This window comes from Cnephaeus nilssonii (genome assembly GCF_951640355.1).
Source record: "Cnephaeus nilssonii genome assembly, chromosome: 14".
NCBI classification, from domain to species: domain Eukaryota; kingdom Metazoa; phylum Chordata; class Mammalia; order Chiroptera; family Vespertilionidae; genus Cnephaeus; species Cnephaeus nilssonii.
The window spans coordinates 28,653,876-28,675,576 of NC_137085.1; the positions used below are offsets into that span (position 1 = coordinate 28,653,876).

The window sequence follows — 21,701 nt, forward strand, 5'->3', positions numbered from 1 at the left end:
GTACATTTTTCATAGGTGTCTCCACCCTGGTTACGGCCCTCTCAATATTATCTCTATAGAAGGATCATCAACCTTACAAAATTTAAGTAACGTGTCCAAGACCAAGCAGCTGTCAGTGGCAGAGCCTGAATTCAAACCCAGCTCTGGCTGACTTCACAGCCTTGCTCCTTTCTCTGTCTGCGAGGAGAAGAGTGAGCCCATGTGCAGGAAATGTTCCACTCGGGGGAGGAGACACGAGGGCGTTTCCTTGGGAAGTTCTCTGTCTCAGGGAAGCTGGGATGAGTCCTTCTGCTGAGCCACTGTGGGGGATTTGATAAGAAATCACCCTCTCCCGGCCAGCTTGGCTCAGTGGTTGAGCATTGACCTATGAACCAGGAGATCACAGTTCAATTCCTGGTCAGGACACATGCCTGGGTTGTAGGCTTGATTCCCCCGTGTGGGGCATGCAGGAGGCAGCCAATCAATGATTCTCTCTCATCATTGATGTTTCTATCTCTCTCCCTCTCCCTTCCTCTCTGAAATCAATAAAAATATATTAAAAAGAAATCACCTTGTCTGCAGCTTTCATCCTAATCTGGTAGAAAACGGAAAGAAATGGGAGCACTGGAGAAGGAAGACCTGTAGAGAGCAAGTCTGCCATTACCCATGGCACCTCATATTGGGGACTGAAACTATGGATTATTCATTGCAAGATATTTTACACGCGTCTCCATATTTGAGGGACGTCTCAAGTTTTCACAATCCCCCCTCCCACAGGGATCTCTAGCCCCTTGCTACTCAAAGTGAGGAAATTTAGCTCAAGCCTCCTCTGTCTGCCTAACCATGTCATAAGCATTCATTTCATGACTGCAGCCACCCCATGTTGATAGGGCAGGGGTGAAGGGGGCCCGTCCTGTGAGGTGTTGTTCTGAATTTATGTTTGTGTCTCCTGACCCAAATTCATATGTTAATCCCCTAACCCCTTCTGCCCCCCTCCAATGTGAGGGTATTAGGAGGTGGGGCCTTGGGGAGGTAATTAGGAGTAGATGAGGTCGGGAGAGGGCAGCCCTCTTGGGATGGGATGGGTGCTCCTATAAGAGAGGCCAGCATCGGCTTTCCCTCTGCTCCAGCACACGAGGAGACAAGAAGTCAAGATGTCACAGTCTGCAACTCGAAAGAGGGCTCTCAGCAGAACTGCACCCTGACCTCGGACTTTCCGTCTCCAGAACTGTGAGTAATAAATTTCTGTTGTTTAAACCACTGTGAGGGGTCGTAGTTTGTTACACAGCCCAAACAAAGACTAAGACAGGAGTCACAAGTGGCGAAGGAGGTAAAATCCCCTTTTAACCCATCAGCACCCCACAACTACGCTCCAGATTTCAGCCTGGAAGGGCGAAGTACAGTCATGCTCGCCTGCTCCCGTTCTCATCTCCCCCGTGCCACGCCCATCTTCCTCCCACCCCCCTCTCTACGGGGCTGGAGGAAGTGGATCTACTCTCTCTTTGCAAGAATTTTTCTTGCCTCATCTCCTTGCTGTGGTGGCATTTGACCTTGTCCCTTCTCTGGGGTCACAGTGAGGGAAGGGAAGGGAAAGTGAGTCAGGAGGTGTTTCTGAGTTTTATTTTATGTGTTGTTGTATTCCTCCTTTGGGAAATCTTAGTATCACACGTTGGCACTGGCCAGGTGCTCCAGTTTGGGAGGTAGTTGGGGTGACAGTAGGTTCTCCCCCTCCCCTAGAGGTGTCTTGCTTGCTTCCCCAGTGGCTTCCCGTGCTTGCCTGGCTCGAGCAGGACCCAGGGAGTGCTTCCGTGCAGGAGGGAGGAAGTAGCCAGAGGCCCGGAGCTGGCTTCTGGGGTGCTGGTAACAGTCCATTTTTCTGATCTGGGCAATGGTTACACAGGGTGTTTGCCTTGTAATAATTCATTCATCGTCCGATGAATTGTGCCCTTTTTTTTGTATGTGTGTTATTCTTAAGTAAAATTAAACTTTAAAATTTCCTTTTGTATATTGACAGAACTCCAACCTTAACTGGAAGTTAGTGTCTCAACCTAATGGAATTATCCAGCACTGCCCTTCCAAACTCTAAATATTGTGATATTTTCTTTTATTATTTTTAACAATGTCTGTTATTTTATTATAAAGCTATATGCAAATTGTAGAAAATTTAGAAAAGCATAAATGAGAAAATAACAATCTGCAATTTTACTACCCAGACAACTACTATTTTTTTATTTCTTTCTTAGTGTTCCGTAGGTGTGTGTGTGTGTATATATATATATATATATATATATATATATATATATATATCTTGCAATAGTAGAGTCATTTTAAATTTTGAAGCCTACTTTTTTACTTAATATTTTGTGAACATTTTCCCATAATTAACTATACTTTGAAAATAAAAATTTTAATGCCTACAAAACATTTTATGTTGAGTCATATGCTATTCATCTGTTCATTCATCCAACCCTTCTGCAAATATTTGTTGAGCACTCACCATACTCCAGAAACGAAACAGACATGCCCGGCCGGTGTGGCTTGTGAACAAAGGGTCAGTTCATGAACAAGGAGGTCAGGGTTCGATTCCCAGTCAGGGCACATGCCCAGGTTTCGGGCTTGATCCACAGTAGGCGGCATGCAGGAGGCAACTTATTGACGTTTCTCTCTTATCAATGTTTCTATCTCTTCCTCTCTCTAAAAAAATCAATTTAAAAATATTTTTTAAAAAGAACCCAATAGACATGATCTCTTGTCATCAGAAACTTTCAGTCTATAGGGACAGAGAAAATGTAAAAATTAATTAAACCAATAAAAATTCAAATTGAAGTTTCTCATAGAACTTGGTAAGTTGATTCTAATTTATATGGAAAAACAAAGGGAAAAAGACCAGTAAAGAGCATCATAATAGTAGAATAGTTAAATAGTAAAGACCATATATCTGAATTCTGTAAGTTATTATTTTTTGTTTGTTTCTTTTAAGATTTTTCATTGATTTTTCAGAAAGAGAGGAAGGGAAAGGGAGAGAGAGAGAGAGATGGATGTCAGAGCAAAACATCTATCGGCTGCCTCCTACACACCCCTCACTAGGAATCCAACTGGAGATCCTTCGGTACACAGGATGACACCCAACCAACTGAGCCACATTGGCCAGGGCTGAATTCTGTAGGTTCTTTTTTTTTTTAATCTGTTTTTATTTATTTCACTGAATAGCAGGGAGAGGGAGAGAGACAGAAACCCCAGTGATGAGAGAGAACATTGTTTGTGGAGGTGGTTGAATGGTGCTCTAGTGTGGTCTGAATGTATTGGTTCTGGGGCTTTGTGGAAGGTGCAGGCCAAGGTCAGCTGTTGCTTGTGCCTTGCCCTGGGCCAGCTGGTATGAACTATGAAGTCATCTGCAGATGGTTGCCACTTATGCTGGGCTTGGAGGTGCCTGGGAGAGGCTAAGCTGCAAACAGGCCAGCTGCCACTAATGCCAGGCTTGGGGCTGCTTAGCATGAGATATGGGGCATGCTGAGGCCAGATTCTGCTTGTTTGGAATTTGTGAACCTTGAGAGATTTTAGGAAAGTCCACAGCATGAGCCAAGACAGGCCATTAGTATAGAAAGGCAATGGGAAGTGGCTTGTGTGGGTCCAAAAGTTGGGTGGAGCAGGGTCTCAGGGAATCACCAGGGAGAATCAAACGATGTTGGCCAGGTTAATAGAGACTCATGTATGGCTCTGGCCTGTGCATGCAGCTGGAGGGCTTAGCAAAGGAATAGTGGCTTCTGTTAGCACTTTCGTCTGGGAGAAAGCTGCCCCTCCAGCCCTTGCCCTGAAGCCAGGCAATTCAGTTCCTTCCGTATTGCCCTGGCACCCTTTGAGCTGCTACCCCAGCACTGAAGCTCAGAGTGAATGAATCCATCAGTAAGTCCATGTGCCAGCCCTTTAAGAGGAACCCCTGGAACTTCAGCAGCTCTCCTTCTCCCTCAGCCACCAACCCCTCTGGTTTTAACAGCCAGAAGTTAGGGGACTTCTCTTCCAGGTACTGGAACCCTTGGCTGGGGATCCAATGTGGGGCTGGGACCCCTTGCTCCTCATGGAGGGACCTCCATGCCTCTGAGATAGCCTTCCCAATTTTTTAAAAAATATATTTTATTGGCCGAAGCCGGTTTGGCTCAGTGGATGGAGTGTCGGCCTGCGGACTGAAAGGTCCCGGGTTCGATTCCGGTCAAGGGCATGTACCTTAGTTGTGGGCACATCCCCAGTAGGGGTTGTGCAAGAGGCAGCTGATCGGTGTTTCTCTCTCATCGATGTTTCTAACTCTCTATCCCTCTCTCTTTCTCTCTGTAAAAAGTCAATAAAATATATTTAAAAATATATATATATATTTTATTCATTTTTTACAGAGAGGAAGGGAGAGGGATAGAGAGTTAGAAACATCGATGAGAGAGAAACATCGATCAGCTGCCTCCTGCACACCCCCCACTGGGGATGTGCCCGCAACCAAGATACATGCCCTTGACCGGAATCAAACCTGGGACCTTTCAGTCCGCAGGCCAACGCTCTATCCACTGAGCCAAACCGGTTTCGGCAGCCTTCCCAATTTTTTTTTTTTAAATATATTTTATTGATTTTTCACAGAGAGGAAGGGAGAGGGACAGAGAGCCAGAAACATCGATGAGAGAGAGACATCGACCAGCTGCCTCCTGCACACCCCCCACCGGGGATGTGCCCGCAACCAATGTACATGCCCTTGACCGGAATCGAACCTGGGACCCTCCAGTCCGCAGACCGACGCTCTATCCACTGAGCCAAACCGGTTCTGGCGGCCTTCCCAATTTTTAACTGCCACAGGTAGGTGTGGGACCAGCCGGTTGTGTCTCCGCCCCTCCCACCAGTCGTGACGTGGCTTCTGCTGTACATCCTTAGTTATAGGACTTCTTAGTTTACCTGGACTTTAGGCAGTTCTCCATGATGGTTGTTCTGTAGTTTAGTTGCACTTTTGATGCGGTGAGAGGAGGTGAGTCCAGCGTTTGTTTACTCTGCCATCCTGACCAGGAGCCCCATTCATCAGTTCTTAAAAACAGCAGTATAAAGTGTTCTCTTCTTAAAAATTGATTATTTGAAAAAATATTTTTTTTATTGATTTCAAAGAGGAAGGTGGAGGGAGAGAGAGATAGAAACATCAATGATGAGAGAGAATCATTAATCAGCTGCCGGCTGGACACCCACACTGGGGATCGAGCCTGCAACCCCAGCATGTGCCCTGCCCGGAAATCGAACCATGATCTCCTGGCTCATCGGTCTACGCTCAACTACTGAGCCACGCCGGCTGGGCTGACTTTTTTATTTTAGCTTTCCTTAGGTAGAATGTAAAGTTGCAGGACATATAAGGCTAAGCTGGTGATGTGTTCGAACAAACACATAGAAATAGCAGATCATTAGCCTGTACCCCTTGCCACCAGTCTGGTCATGGGAGGTCCCTGAGCACCAAAGTGCAAGGTACACCCTTTATAAAATGTAGAAACAGTTTTCTTTTAATGTAGCTTAGATAAAAATGCAGCAATATTAATTTTTTTTCTTCAATCTCATGAAACTAAGGGTTTTCAATATGTCGAGGTCTGTGACTATTCAGGAAACTTGAATCCCTAGTTTCATGTCTTTATTTTACTTTCCGGCTCAAGATGGTATATTAATAAATATTTTGAATGGGTCATGTGTGAAAACAACGTGAAAAGACTATTGAGACTTTGAATGCAGCTTTTTGTTTCTGTCTTCATGAAACTCAGAAGAAACTATTTTTTTCTAGTGGAAAATGAAACCATCAGGTAGAAATATCAAAAACAGGGAAGTACCACTCAGACACTCAATGTCCTCCTCCTTGCAAGCTACTGTCCAGGAGGACAGGAAGAATTCAGAGCCACATATTTTTCCTTCCTTTTCAGAGAGGCGGGGCTCAGGAGTTAGTCGGGGAATCGGAGGCTTATTAATGACTGCTCTGTTGCAGCTAAACCAACAGAACAATCACCTGCCCTGCTCCTCGACTCCAACAACTCTGGGTACAGAGCGTGTGCTGCGGGATGGAAATCCGTGTGTGTTCTTACCAGGAGCTGTGCTTTCCAGGACCTCACGTGAGTAACTGCAGCTCGGGAGAGCTTTACCCTGGAAACTGCCGTCGGAAACAAAGGGGGGCATTGCCAGGGAGAAGGGGAACGCTTTGCTTCTAAACCGATCACACCCATCATCACTCGTGCTGGTCATGTTACGGCTCCTATTTGTTTCTGGGTTGCTGTGCTGAAACGCATGGTCTCCCAGCATTTCTAAGCTGAAAGCTGAAAACGAACTCTCCTTTACAGTCCTCATGCTGTCGTCCAAGGAAGTGGATCTGCTCTTACTCTTGGAGCCCTCTGCTTCATAAGTGTCGTTTATTTCCAAAAGTGAAAGTTTGCTGCAACTCTTTTTATTTGCTCCTTTGCTTTTGAAGCACGGTACGCGGAGCTGCCTGGTTTGTGCTTTTTCTCCCAGCTGTTCAGCTACTAACTAACCACGTTAGGGAGGGGGGTGCACTTACTCTGCGTTATATGGTATCCAAATTTCCAAATAAAATGGAAATTACCGTGCTTATCGGTATGTCAGATAGTGTGCTATATATTATAATGTCATTTATTGAACCTAAATTTTTGTTGAAATGTGGAAATTCAGATGTTTTAGGTAATCATCATCACATTTCAATTTGGTGGTTAAAAAAAAATATATATATATATATGTGTGTGTGTGTGTGTGTGTGTGTGTGTGTATGTATGTATTCAACTTAAAGATCTATAGTTAAGGAATGGCTTATAAGCACTTTTCAATCAAATATCACTCTTGCAATTATTTTCAATATAGTCTACTTCTAGCTATACTGTTAAGCCTAATTTCAATTTGCCTCCTTCAATGAGAATTTATTTTTATTTTTAGTAGCATTTGCACTTACATTTCAATTCAAGGTCAGATTTTCTAAACTTCTAGTTTGAACTTCTTAGTTTTTTGCCCTCATGTCTTCAATAAAATCTAAGAAATGGTTGTTTCTAGTTACAGGGGTAATAGTTGCTCTGACTTCCATTTTTCAAGTTGGCTGACTTTTTAAAAATGTGCCTTGACGTGACCATTTCACCCACCTGCTGACATTTGGTGGTTCTATGACCACATCAGCTCTGAAATACTGTGTGTCGCCCGTAAGCTCTGCTCCGAGGTGCCCTCCCCCTTGATGTTTTTCAATATTCCGCAGCAAAACGTTCCTCCTGTCAGGCTAGTTCTCTCCTTTTCATGTTCTTCTCGCCCCCTTCTTGTTCTCTTCAATCACACCGTGTTCTCTTCTAGGAAAGGGCTCATTTAAAATCTGAAGTTGATAGGATTTCATGGCAGACTGATTTGGGAGATAAAGGTGGAGAGGTCAAGGATTCCTCCCAGGTTAGAGGTGGATGATAATGCCATTCACTGAGACTTAGAATGGAGAAAGCCCAAGTTTATGGAGAAGAAAAAAACTTCATTTTAGCGAGCTGATTGGAGTGCCTGGGGAACACATCCACACAACGCTGCCCAAAAAGGAGCTGGATGTTTGCATTTGGACGAAGACTGAGCTAGAGATTCAGATTTAGAAACAAATTTCAATGGTTGTGTTAAGCCATGCAAATGGATGGGGTCACACTAGATGTTTACTAAAATGAGAGGAAAGAAAGGCTAACTAGGGAATCCTAGGAAACATTAATTTTTAAGGAGATGTTTGAGGAAGTACAGAGAGATTTGAGGTAGATGGAAAATCAGGAGGTGTCGTGGAAACCCAGGAAAAAGGAAGTTTCAAGAATGAGACAGTGACCAGAAGTGTGAAGAAGGGGTTAAGAGAAGGGAAGCTGGAGCGTAGGAAAGACGGGACAGTTGGAAAAAGTGAGCTGGCAAAGAGGGCGCATGCCAGGAAAGCACCAGCGAGTGGTACACACAAAGCACAATAAACTGACGTCCCCGGGTTTCCGCAGAACTTTACATCCTGTAAAAGTAAATTTAATCATGTCCCAGAGTCTGTCTGAGACTGAGATAACTGCTTTGTGTAAAGTATTATAAAAAGAGCTCTGAACTGGCCAAGAGTAAATGTGTAACAGACTGGGAGTCAGGGGCCTTAGGAAAGCTGGTGAGACAGGTAGGGCAAGAAATGCAGTTGGGTGCCTTGGGCTAGAAGTAACAATGGACTTCCAAATAGATATAAAGTTTGGGGGACGAATTATGCCTGATCACATATCTTCCTCCAGGTCCTCAGTTTTATGAAAATGCCTGTTAGGTGCTGCAGATTCAACTTGTCCTCATCAGAGCTCATCTTCTCGGCTCCTCTAGCCCATCTGCACCTGTTTCTCCTTTCTTTCAGATGAGAGCATTGCCAGTCACCCAGTGTTTTGAAGTAGAAACATCAGTCATTCTCTTCCATCACCATCCCTTCTGCCATCAAGTTCTGTCCATTCTTTCTCCACTTTCTCATTTTTTTATTCTGTCCTCTCACTCACTCCCTCTTCATTTCCATGTCCATCACCTTAATTCAGGTCCTGAAATATTATTCCTAACTGGCCTCCCTTCTTCTAGTCCTTCCTCCTCTTCCCAGCTCATCTCCCACAATTCTAATGAAGCAAATTTGATCATGTCACTCTCATGATTAAAAAGAATCTCCCAATTCTAGTGAGGAGAAAGTCTGACCTCCTTAGCTTGACATCACTCAGGGCCCTCACTGACCTGGCCTTACCCCGCATCTTAGCTGCATGTCCAGTTGCTTTCTGCCTCCACACATCTATCTTGTAACACCACTAAATTTCTCTTTGTTCCTCAACTCACCACGCTCTCTTACACTTGATTCGCTATAAAGATAAGCAACCTTGTTGTACTACTAAGATCATTAGCTTCAGTGCTAGAGGAGGGGAGATGGGGGAAGTTGAATGCAAGTGAACTGGACTAGCCAGAGGGAAAAGAATGCGGATGGAAATGACTCTTTGATAAGAGTTGTGATCTCCTCATTTGACTCAATGCTTATGAGACTGTATTTCTTAAATAAGTCATGATTCAAGGATAAGGATATATCAGGGAGACAAGTATACCTAACAGAGCTAACTTCACAACAGACATAGGACTTGAAGTCTGACTAGGGTGTAAGCAGCTGGAGGAATCGCCTTCTAATTGTGGGGAATGACATCAACAGAGGAGGACAGCGATCTGTTCAGGGCAGAGGGACTAGGGAGGGGAGTAATGTTGGTAAGGCCAGGAAGAGGTCAGGGCATGATTGTTGGAGACTTTCAATGCCAAAGTTGACCCCCTAGGCATACTTTACCCAGCAGGGAATGGGGAGACACGGAAGTTTTTCTTAAGCAAAGCAATGACTTAGTGAAAGCAGGCTTTTAAATAGATTAATCAGGCAGTAGTGGGCAGGACAGATTAGAAAAGCAGGGAATGCAGGCTGGAAGAGCAAGGAGAAGTACAGTAATCTAGGTCTGAGATGCCATATTTGCTTAATTACAATAAAGAAACTCTACATTAAATGTGTACAATGATTAAAAGTAAATCTTGAGTGTAGGTATGTAAAATTGCGAAAATATAGACATCTCAGGATTAAGGAAATAAGAAGATGAAGATCTGAATGAACTAAGGTGGTGATGTTAGAAATGGGAGGGAAGAGTAGATGCCAAAAACACTCCCACAAAACACATTTTGAAGAATTTGAGAGATTGAATGTTAAAAGTTAGAGAGAGAAAGAGAGACAGAGAGAGAGAGACAGACAGACAGAGAGAGAGAGAGAGAGAGAGAGAGAGAGAAAGAGAGAAGAGAATATTACAATATGACTCCATAATTTTGAGTCTGAATGAAAGCGGCAAGGGATACCATTAAGAGAAATGGGGAAGTCAAGAGGAAGAACACCAAACTAAATTTTATATATTGAGCATGAGGTGAGGAAATGTCTAGCAGGCAATTGAAATGATGGACCCAGAACTAGAATGAGTATGCAACCAAGGAAGTATCTACACAGAAGTCAAAATGGAAGACTTGAGAGTGAAAGACATTCCAAACGATAGTGTCTGTGGAGGACCAGAGGCAGCGGTGTAATCGTAAGGGACTGGCCACATTGAGGGACAGGAAGCAGGGTAGGGAGGAACAACAGAAGTGATTTGAAAGGTTGAATTAGACTCATTCCAGAGGAGGGGAATGAAAGACATGAGAAGAGAGAGGTGGAGGCCTTTTGTTCATGCTTTGGACTTACAGATATTAATTACGTATCTTTGGATGTGTCTTAAGCATTCACAGAGGTAACAAGAAGCCCACTTCAGCACTCCAAAGGAATGGCATGTGGGACCCCATCTTCACTGTTAGCTGCTCGCCGAATACTAACTGACTATTCATCAGCTCCAGGAGTCCTGGACCAGGACCTGGGCTGGCTCCTGGCCTGTGTGAGGAAGCATGAACTTTCCCAAAGGCTTACTGCCGGTACTGAATGCTGTGGATCTCAGCCTGGTCCTTTGAAGTCCGAAAGAGCATACTTCCTACATAACTCCTCCCCCCGCCCCACTTTGTTCTTTCCTCCCCACATAACTCTTTAATGAGCAGTTATTTTAGAACCTAATTTAGTTGATCCAACATTTTATAACAGAGCCAAAGTTAAAGGCAAACTCGTTTTTAACACTTTTCCTGTTCTGCTGGAATTGCTGGGCCAATTAAACTTTCTGAACTCCTATTAGTCAGGGGTGACTGGACACTCTCTGGCTTACTTCATTTCCTTAGCCGGTAGATAAGTAATACAAGTATTTACCGGTTTAAAATATAATACTTGCATAGCCCATAAAATACATTTAAAAATCCCCATAAAGGGCAATACTTTACACAGCCATTGCATTTATTTGTACTGTTGTTCTATAATTGGGAAAGCTAGCCCAGGGACAGCTCACCACCACAGGTGCTCTAAAAAGCTGATTGGCTGATGTGATAAACTGATTAGTAATTGGGGATATGAACAGTGATTAATGGTCCTGAAACACAAATTTCAAAAAAGGCTTCTCTTCTTGTTATGAGTATCTATCTGTCTATCTATTTATTTATTTATCCTCACCGGAGGATATTTTCCTCATTGATCTTTACAGAGAGTCGAAAGGAAGGAGGAGGAAGGAGAGGAGAGAGAGAGAGAGAGAGAGAGAGAGAGAGAGAGAGAGAGAGAGAGAGATCCACCAACTGCCTCCCGCACCCACCCTGATGGGGGGCCAGGATTGAACTTTTGACCCTTTGGTTCACCGGCAGACACTCTAACCACTGAGGAAACCGGTCAGGGCAGTTTTCATTGTTTTTTAGAGAGAGAGGAAGGGGGAGAGAGAGAAACATTGCTGTGAACGAGAAACATTCATTGTTGCCTTCTCTGCAAGCCCCTACTGAGGATGGAACTGGAAACCCTGACGGGAATCGAACCTGCAGCCTTTTGGTGTATGGATGACGCTCCCACACACTGAGCCACCTGGCCAGGGTTGTATTACCTATTATCAAAAGTATTTATGTTCCTAGTTATAATCTGAAACAACGTTTAAAAAACATATTGTACTTAGGTGTACAAAAACATGCTTAAATGTACAATTAAAATTTTTATAAACTAAACACATTCATTTAATAAACATCCAGATTTTTAAAAAACTGAACATCAACACTGTTTTTGAAATTAATTTTTCTTAACTTCAAGAGAAAAAAAAGTGACATTCTGTTCTGGGTATTTGCTGGTATGGCATGTAACTTTAAAAGTAATGTGCCCAGCCCTGGCTGTTGTGACTCAGTTGATTGAGCACTGTCCCATGAACAGAGAGGTCACCAGATCCATTTCTGGTCAGGTCACATGCCCGGGTTTCAGGCTCCACCCTGGTAGGGGGCATGCAGGAGACAGCAGATCCATGTTTCTCTCCCTCCCTCCCTCTTCCTCTCTCTAAAATCAATAAAACATTTTTAAAAAATTATATTCCCCTCTTGAACATCTCCTGGGAACTTTTAATACCACTTGTGGTAGGCAAAATAATACCTCCCCAAAGATGTCTACATCCTAATCCTCAGAACCTGTGAATATGTTTCCTTAGTAGCAGAAGAGACTTTCCAATGTGATTAAATTAGGATTTTGAGTGAAGATTATTCTGAACTACCTGAGTGGACCCATTGTAATCAGAAGGGTCCTTTTTTTGTGTGAACAAGGGAAGCAGGGGTGTCAGAGATGTGGCAAGGGAAGCAGGTCAGAGGGGCCACAAGTCAAGGAATGTGGGCAGCCTCTACAAACTGCAAAAGATAAGGAAACAGATTCTCCCCCTGCAGCCTAGAAAGGCAGACCTACTGACTCCTTTTTTCTTAAAAAAAAACTAAGAAAAAGAAAAAAAGAGATATATTTGGCATACATTACATCTATTTCTGGTGTACAACGTAATGACTCAATATATGTATACAGGATGGGGCAAAAGTAGGTTTACAAACAGTTGTGAGTACATGAAACAGTTTATTCCTGTATTATTTATTGTTTATTGTATTATTTCCCACACATACAACTATAAACCTACTTTTGCCCCACCCTGTATATTGCTAAATGATCCCCACAATAAGTCTGGTTCATCTCCATCACCACACATAGTTACAATTTTTGTGTATGTGATGCCTACACTGCTACCTTGATTTTAGCCCTGTGAAACCCATTTCAGACTCCTAAGTCCCACAACCATAAGATAAACAATTGTGTTGTTTCAAGCCACTAAGTTTGTTACAACAACAATAGAAAATTTATACATCATCTATAGTCCGGTGAATCTGTGTTCAGATTCGCATATCTTATTGCCTGTTTGGTAGCTTCATGTGGCCATCTCATAGGTATCTCCAACATAACATATCCCAAGTTAAAACTACTGTTAACTCCCCACACCTGGTCACACCCCCAGCTTTTCGCATCTTGGTAAATGGCACCAATCACTCAAACACTGATGCCAAACACCTGGATCATCCTTGTTTTCTTTTTCTGTCATCCCTCACATCTAATCCATAATTTTCATCTATTCCACTTCCAAACTAAATCTCATATCCATCCACTTCAATTGAGTTTCTCTGCCACCATTATTTTTCAATTAATTTTATTACCTTTAATTCGGATCTGTGCATACACTACAAAAATACAAAGGATACTATAAATAGGAATTTAGTGAAAAGTCCGACTCCTCCCAGCCCTATCAGATGCAACCAGGGATACCACGTTAGGCCTCCTTCCAAAGTGGTATTTCAAAGTGACATTTGAAAAAGAAAGCCAATGACCCTTTCTTGCACAACATCCCTTAATGTCTGTCCTTTTGTGCCTGATGTGACCTTTTTGTGGCTGCAAGCTAGCTGCGGGGGAGCTTCGGCATTAATAGGAAAATCAAGGTGCAAAAGTTTGAACTTTCACTGGTTTGCTAAGACTGTTTAGTATCACCAGTGGTAAATCATTTAATGGTTGGGAAAAAAGGAATTTTTAAAAATGTTCTGTTATCACCAACTCAAAGCTTATCCATGGTGAGTCAGGATCATTAACAATTCATCATCAGGAGCCGTGTGAGCGCTCTGCCACCCCAGTTTCTGCCACAGCTTTGTTCTCCGCGGGCCCCGGAGGGCCGGGCCGGGCCGGGCCGGGATGTCGCCGCAGGGGAGGCCCAGGCGGAGCTCGCGGCGCTGGTCGGCCAGGATCTGCCCTCAGAGCCTCCTGGCAGGCAGGGTTCCGGACCCGCTCCACGACAGCATTGTTTTGGCCCGGCCTGAGAGATGACCGAGGGCATGGAAGGACAAAACAGCTACCCGGGCGAGGACCCGGATGCCCAGACGTTCGGGGGCCGGCGGGGCGAGAGCAGGGGCCGGCGGCTCCCACAGCGCCACGACCGCGGAAGGCCGGCCGCCCCGCCTCCCCAGAAACCTTTAGCGAAGGAGGTGGGGCGTCGGAGGGCCCAGCCAATCACGGGATTGCTCTCAGGTGACGTCAGGGCGCGCTCGCCGATTCGCGCCGGGGTGGGTGTGCAGGGGGTGCGAGGTGGGGTCCAGCGACGCGTCAGCGACCCGTGGGGCCCCGTGGCGGAAGCCGACGGCGGGCCGTACACAGCCTGCGGGCGGGCGCTGCCTCTGGCTCTCCGCCTCGAGGCGTGGCGGCGGCGGCGGCGGCGGCGGCGGCGGCGAAGGCGGCGCGGGAGGGAGCCGCGGACCGGCGACTGGTGAGAGCCCCGCATCCGCCGGGGACTCGGGGCGCGGGCTCGGGAAGAGCATCCTCCCGGCTTCTAGGGCCTCCTCCTCCGGTCCCCAGCCCGCGGCTTCGCACCGCTTCCCCCCACTCTCCGGCCCACACCGGCCCGGGCTCGCCCCCTCGCCCGCGGGGCCTACGCGCCCGCGCCCCTCTTCAGTCCCGTTATAGGCCCCACCTGGCGGCGGCGGACGCAGGCAGGTTCCGTGCGGCCCCGGGCGAGGAGCCGTCCGGGAAGCTGTGTGTGGGGTTTGGGGATGGCGGCGGGGAGAGGGAGGCCCGCACGACTGTCCCGGAGCTGTGCTACCCAGGAAGAACACGGGCTGTCCTGGAAGATGGTGCCCCGTTAACGGCGTCAGAGGGCGGGGAGCTGCTGGATAGGCACGCTGCCCTGGGTATAAAGGTTGAAGTAAAAGATGCCTTGGAAGGTCGGCGCCCAGCCCTGACCGCATTCTGGGTCTGGGCTTCCTTGGAAGTTTGATAAGCTCTGTCACACACACCCGTGCGCGCACAGACGCACGCCCCGTCCGGAGCACACTGGTAAACTGGTTACGGCACGAAAAAGCATGCTCTGCTCCTCTGATAGAGGGCCGGGGCGGGGCACAGCTTAGCATTATAGACAACCGGTTAACCGGACTGTAGAAGCCAAACAGAATTATGGCTCAGGAATAGGGTCTGAATTTCAGAACACTTTTAGATAGCCCCGTCCTTTTTATTTCTGTGAGTCTCATCCTCTCTGCACTGAGGAAAGAGTAGTCTCCCCCTTATCCATGGGGGACAGGTTCCAAGACCCTCAGCGGATGCCTGAAACCAGCCGTTAGCACGGAACCCTGTTTTCCCCCCCTATGTATACATATCTGTGACGTTTAATGCCTTTACCATTGAACTAAGCACTTACGCACTGTGCCTTTACCTTTTGCAGTTTGAAGTGCGACAGCAAAGCTAGCACGAATTTTTTTCCTTCACCCATGGAAGATTCATTCTTACTGTAGATTTTAGCAACCGCAGTATGTATCTTCTTAGTTGAGAACTTGCACGTTTTCATTTAGAGGAAGCACTTGACTGCTTCTCTTTGGCATATTTGTACTGCCAGCTCACCACTCGTACTCTTTGGGACCAGTATTAAGTAAAATAAAGTTTATTTGAAGAGGAGCAGTGTGATGCCGTGACAGTCAGTTAGGTAACCTAGACTGCTAGTAAGTGCCTAAGGTTGGGGAGCATATATATCATGGATTCAGCACTGAACAAAGGGATGAGTCACGCTGGGACGGAGAGGGGTGAGGTGAGTTTTCATCACCCTACTGAGAGCATCGTGACATTTAAAATTTTAGAAAAAATTGTTTATTTCCGGAATTTTCCATTTAATAGTCGCAGGTAACTGAAACCGTAAAAAGTGAAAGCTGGGTGGGAGGTGCGCCTACAGTATCACGTTCTCTTGGCAGGAAGTTCTCACTCATAGATGTTTATGAAATGAACAGACACAAGACAAACACTGGATGTGGGCAATGCTCTGAATGCTGGGTTTGATTGATTGATTTGAATGAGAGAGGAACATCGATTTGTCGTTCCTCTTATTTATACATTCATTGGTTGATTCTTGTATGTGCCCTCACTGAGGATCGAACTTGCAACCTTGTCGTATCAGGATGATTCTCTAACCCGGCCAGGGCCTATTATTTTCTTTTTAAGGTTTAACTTCTTTCCTTAAAAAAGCTTTGACCTAAGTAACTTTTCCCCCCCCAGGAAGTTTCTTTAATGTCTATGCTAAATAAATAACATTTACACACAAGACAAAACCATCATGGGCTTTTGTATGAATCCAAAGTATAAGAATCCAAGGTAGTGGGCACACGGGGCAATATTCAGGTTTTGTAACATAGAAACACACACCTGAAATCTGTATGTTCGTGTTGACCAATATCACCTCAATAAATTTAAAACACACACAAAAGAATCCAAGGTAAATGTGGAGGTGCATCAAGTATTTCAAAATCTAGAATCAAGCATCTGCATATAAGAAATCACCTTGATTAGATTTTTCAAGCTTATTTATTCCTCAATTTTAAATTCTGCATTGGACAAAATGGATATGAATGTATTTGTGCAAATTAACTTTAAAAATATAGTATGGCTTAAAAATCATCAATTATTCCTGCAGTAACACACTAGATAAGCACACCTGAGCATTGCTCTACTTTAGCCATCATTCTTAAGTGAACACACTTTATACAGCTACAGGCAATAGCAACCTAATTACTTTGTCCCACATAGTAATAAAGGATTAAAATGCTATTGAAACAAGTTCATTTCTAGGGATTTGGGTAAAGACAATAAACATTAATGTAATTTAGGAAATAAGATTTGTACATCTTATCTATTCCCTTTATATGCTAGACATTTCTTGTAGAAACCTTATCGGATTGGCCTAAGGAACTTTGTATTTTTCATAGTTTATTTATATAGCTAGTTTACTCTCAGTTTTGGTAGAATAACCTTTGAGTTACCTGGTAAATACTAAGCATCTTAGTGTTGCCAGATGTTTACTGTTCTTTTAAAATAAATACAAATTGACCAACCATGAATGATTTGCTTTGCCTCACCCAGCAAAGTAAATATCACCAACAGTGTACTCATCTTAAATGTAACGAGTAGAAAAGGATTATGTATAAGAACACCTAAGACAACCAGTTCTAGAAAAATATGTTTGTCTCTAATTATGAGGCAGTGCTTAGATCTTATTAATATGGCAGCATTGTTTTCTTATAATGTTGATGAGATGCCATAGGCCAGTGATTTTCCACTGGTGTGTTGCAGGAATCTTTAAAACTTGAAATATCTGAGTAAATAAAAATTATACCAATTTTTTTGTCAAATCGGCAAAAAATATATTTTTTTGTTGTGTTGCAGAATTTTAGTAGTTTATGTGTGCCATGAGTTGAAAATTGCTGGCCCATGGTAAAATTGGTTTTGTTTCACTTAGCCACAGAAACTATTGACAATATTAACTGTACAATTCTTGACAGAATGCTCATTATCTTATAAACTAGAGGCCCGGTGCATGAAATTCGTGCATGGTGGGGGGTGTCCCTCAGCCTAGCCTGCACCCTCTCCAATCTGGGACCCCTTAAGGGATGTCCGACTGCCCGTTTAGGCACGATCCCAGTGGGTGGACATCCCTCTCACAATCCAGGACTGCTGGCTCCCAACTGCTTGCCTGCCTACCTTCCTGATTGCCCCTAACCACTTCTGCCTGCCAGCCTGATCACCCCCTAACCACTCCCCTGCCAGCCTGATTGATGCCTAACTGCTCCCCTGCCAGCCTGGTCACCCCTAACTGCCCTCCCCTGAAGGCCTGGTCCCCCCCAACTGCTCTCCCCTGCAGGCCTGGGTCCCTCCCAACTGCCCTTCCCTGCAGGCCTGGTTGCCCCTACTTCCCTCCTCTGCCGGCTTGGTCATCCCTAACTGCCCTCCCCTGCAGGCTTGATCGCCCCCAACTGCCCTCCCTTGCAGGCCTGGTCCCTCCCAACTGCCCTCCCCTGCTGGCCATCTTGTGGTGGCCATGTTGTGTCCACATGGGGGCAGCCATCTTGTGTGTTGGAGTGATGGTCAATCTGCATATTACTCTTTTATTAGATAGGATAGAGGCCTGGTGCACAGGTGGGGGCTGGCTGGTTTGCCCTGAAGGATGTCCCGGATCAGGGTGGGGGTTCCCTTGGGGTGTGGGGCAGCCTGGGTGAGGGGCCTGTGGTGGTTTGCAGGCAAGCCATGCCCCCTGGCAACCCAAGCGGAGGCCCTTGTATCTGGGGTTTATTTATCTTCTACAATTGAAACTTTGTAGCCTGGAGCAGAGTCAAGTCTTTTGCTTGCTCCCTGGCGGCAGCCATTTCTGTTGGGATTTATGTAGCTTCTATAATTGAAACTTTGTAGCCTTAAGCAGAGGCCTGGGCCGGCCAGGGTGTGCGGAAAGCTTGGCTTCCTTCATCGCCGGGGGCAACCCTAGCCTCCTGCTCTTTCCAACTCTGTGGCTGCCGCCATTTCTGTTTTGATTTATGTATCTTCTATCATCGAAACTTTGTAGCCTTGAGTGGAGGCCTAGGCCGGCAAGGGCAGGCGGAAAGCTTGGCTTACTCCATTGCCGGGGAAACCCAAGCCTCCCTCCTGCTCTCTGTGGCTGCAGCCATCTTGGTTGGGGTTATTTGCATACCTGCTCCTGATTGGCTGGTGGGCGTGGCCTGTGGGTGTGGCTGAGTGATGGTTAATTTGCATATCACTCTTTTATTAGGATGCTTTCTATTAGGTGGAATTAGCTTTTACTGAGATTATAAATTCAGAATGGCCCAGTGATGGGCAATTTGTGTGATCACAGAAGTTCTAGCCTAAGAGAGATGAGATACCAACAACAGAGGGCTACTGATAGGATTTCCACTGAATTTCAGAGTTTTCCCTGATCTGAAGGGAGCTCCCTTTAATGATTCTTTTTTTTTTTAATTTTATTGATTTTCTACAGAGAGGAAGAGAGAGGGATAGAGAGTTAGAAACATCGATGAGAAAGAAACATTGATCAGCTGCCTCTTGCACACCCCCTACTGGGGATGTGCCCGCAACCAAGGTACATGCCCTTGACCGGAATCGAACCTGGGACCCTTGAGTCCGCAGGCCGACGCTCTATCCACTGAGCCAAACCGGTTTTGGCTGAAGGGAGCTCCCTTTAAAAAAATTTTTTTTTTATTGGTTTCAGAGAGGAAGGGAGATAGAATCATTAATGATGAGAGAAAATCATTGATCAGCTGCCTCCTGCACACTCCCCACTAGGGATTGAGCCCGCAACCCGGGCATGTGCCCTGACCAGGAATTGAACTGTGACCTCCTGGTTCATAGGTCGACGCTCAACCACTGAGCCACTCTGGCCAGTCATCTAATAGGTAGCTCCCTTTTTATTGGCATCTTTACTCAAGCTTTTCTGGATTCCTAAGTGCAAATTCTAAACATTGGTACACTTCCTGAAAGATCAACATTAAGATCAATCTGTGAAGTGAAATTTTATCCCTTATCCCTGGTTTTTACTTTTTGAATGAAGGGTATAGAGTGGTAGGGAGACAGGAAGGCAGAGGACTAAAACGATAGTGTGTATCTGTATGGGAGGGCCACAGTGCTTGGAGGCAGGCAGCAACTAAAAGGGCTGGGGTGAGGAGGAATGAGGTGTATGCGAAAGCTTTTCAGAGGAAGTGACACTTAGGCTGTTTTGAGGTATGAGAAGAGTTCAGTCAAGAGGGAAAGGAAGTTTTAGGGAGAGGTACTTGCATCTAGAAAAGCACAGATACGGAGACCCACTGGCTGAACTTCAGGCTCTTCAGCCCAGAGTAAGGGCATTTGAAATGGATGGAAGGATGTGCTAGGTCAGGTGTCCTCAAACTACAGCCCGCGGGCCACATGCGGGTGTTTTTGCCGTTTTTTTTTTGTTTGTTTGTTTGTTTTTTTTACTTCAAAATAAGATATGTGCAGTGTGCATAGGAATTTGTTCATAGTTTTTTTTGAACTATAGTCTGGCCCTCCAACGGTCTGAGGGACAGTGAACTGGCCCCCTGTTTAAAAAGTTTGAGGACCCCTGGGCTAGGTCCAAATTAGAAAATTGGGCTTTGTCCATAGGTGATGTATCCTGGTTAGCATGATGATCAGATTTATGAACTTTAGAAAGATCACTTGGAAAGTCTGTGGGAGGCAGGGCAAAGCTAGAGACAGGCAAACTACTTTGATAGCTGTTACCATAGTTCAGACCTAAGATGAGGGATTGGGATGGAGAGGAGAGAGATTTGAAAGATATTCAGGAGGTGTAATTGATTGGGCCTTAGGAGGCACACTGTGACGAACAGAGGAGCCAAGAATATCAAAGCATTTGGATGAATGGAAGGCTCATAACTGAGTGAGAGAACAAGGAAGGAGAAACAAGTTTAGAAAAGAAAATGAGTTTGGTTTGTGCCAGTGACTTTGAGGTGCCTGTGGGACAGAAAATTCTGGTGGCCTTTGGAGTTGTGAAGTTTGTAATCACTGGCTACAGGTGCTAATGAGGACTTAAAGGTAGTGTTGTTTTTTTCTTTTGTTGTTGTGTTTTAATCTTTGTCTTATTCATCTTTCTATTCCTCAGCACTGATCACAGTGCTTTGTATATCCGGGGGTGTATGGTGTGAAGTTGAATAGATATCATCCTACATAATAAAACCCTAATATGCAAATTGACTGAACACGATATGACCGGTCACTATGATGCACACTGACCACCAGGGGGCAGACACTCAATGCAGGAGCTGCCCCCCTGGTGGTCAGTGCGCTCCCATTGGGTGAGCGCCGCTCAGCCAGAAGCCAGGCTCACGGCTGATGAGTGCAGCAGTGGCGAGAGCCTCTCCTGCCTCTGTGGCAGCACTAAGGACCTCTCAGCAGATGCGGCAGTGCTAAGGACCCCACGGGGAGTGCACCTAAGCCGGCAGTCGGACATCCCCCGAGGGGTCCCAGACTGTGAGAGGGCGCAGGCCGGGCTGAGGGACCCTCCCCCAGTGCACGAATGTTGTGCACCAGGACTTTAGTCCCTTATAAGATGTGATACTGAATTTGGGGAAGTAATTTCCCTCTCAAAACCTGTGTTTTCCTTTTTGTTAGTGAAAGAGTTGAACTAGATCAGTAATTCTCAAAGTTTTGCAATAGTCTGGTATGTTGGGATTAATTGTGAGGTATGGCAAGTAATTTTTAACTAATAAAGAGCTGATGTTTGCTTGCCTTTTAAATATTTGATTTGTCACTCTTTTTTAATTGCATTCCAGTATTTTTTCTTTTTTTAAATCCTCACCTGAGGACATGCTTGGAGGGAAAGAGGGAGAGAGATAAAGAAAAACATTGATGGTTGCCTTCTCTGTGCTCCCTGACTGGGGATCTGATGGAGCTCCCAACCCAGCTATGTGCCCTGACCGGGAATTGACTGGCAATCTTTCAGTGCATGGTGCACAGGATGATGCTCAACCAATTGAACCACTCTGGCCAGGTGTTTTCCAGTGTATTTTCTTAATTGTGAGAGAAAGGGGTGGAGTTATAATTAGTCAGCTGGAATTTCATAACTCCGGATATACCAGTGGCTGTGTCACACACAGTACGGTGGGAAAAAAAGGTTAAAAATCACCATGCTAAACAGTGGATAAGGACTTACAATCGTAAAATTCTGTTTATATCTAGGACCTTTCCTTCTGATCATAAATCGTTTTTATTTTTGTAACTTTAGGAACTCTATTTTAAGAACCTTTCAAAAAGAAAAAATCAAGTCATGGAGAAGAATGGGAATAATCGGAAGCTGCGGGTTTGTGTTGCTACTTGCAACCGTGCTGATTATTCTAAACTTGCACCGATCATGTTTGGCATTAAAACGGAACCTGAGTTCTTTGACCTGGACGTCGTGGTGCTTGGCTCTCACCTGATCGATGACTATGGGTAA

The 21,701-nt window shown here is 45.2% G+C and overlaps 1 protein-coding gene across 6 annotated transcripts in view; it reads left to right on the forward strand.

Moving 5' to 3' along the window:
• Positions 1-1,117: 1,117 nt before the first annotated feature.
• GNE (glucosamine (UDP-N-acetyl)-2-epimerase/N-acetylmannosamine kinase) overlaps positions 1,118-21,701 on the forward strand; it is a 62,703-nt gene continuing 42,119 nt past the window's right edge. For 3 of the 6 annotated variants that reach the window (XR_013814492.1, XR_013814493.1, XM_079790160.1), the window contains exon 1: positions 21,492-21,697. Coding sequence is in view for 4 of the 6 variants with exons in the window: in XM_079790160.1 (XP_079646286.1) it covers positions 21,534-21,697 (164 nt within the window). In the remaining 2 variants the exon portion in view is untranslated. Of the gene's footprint in view, positions 1,210-5,965; positions 6,090-13,232; positions 14,425-21,491; positions 21,698-21,701 lie in introns of those variants that run through there. The other 3 variants (XM_079790161.1, XM_079790163.1, XM_079790162.1) reach the window with 3 other exon arrangements.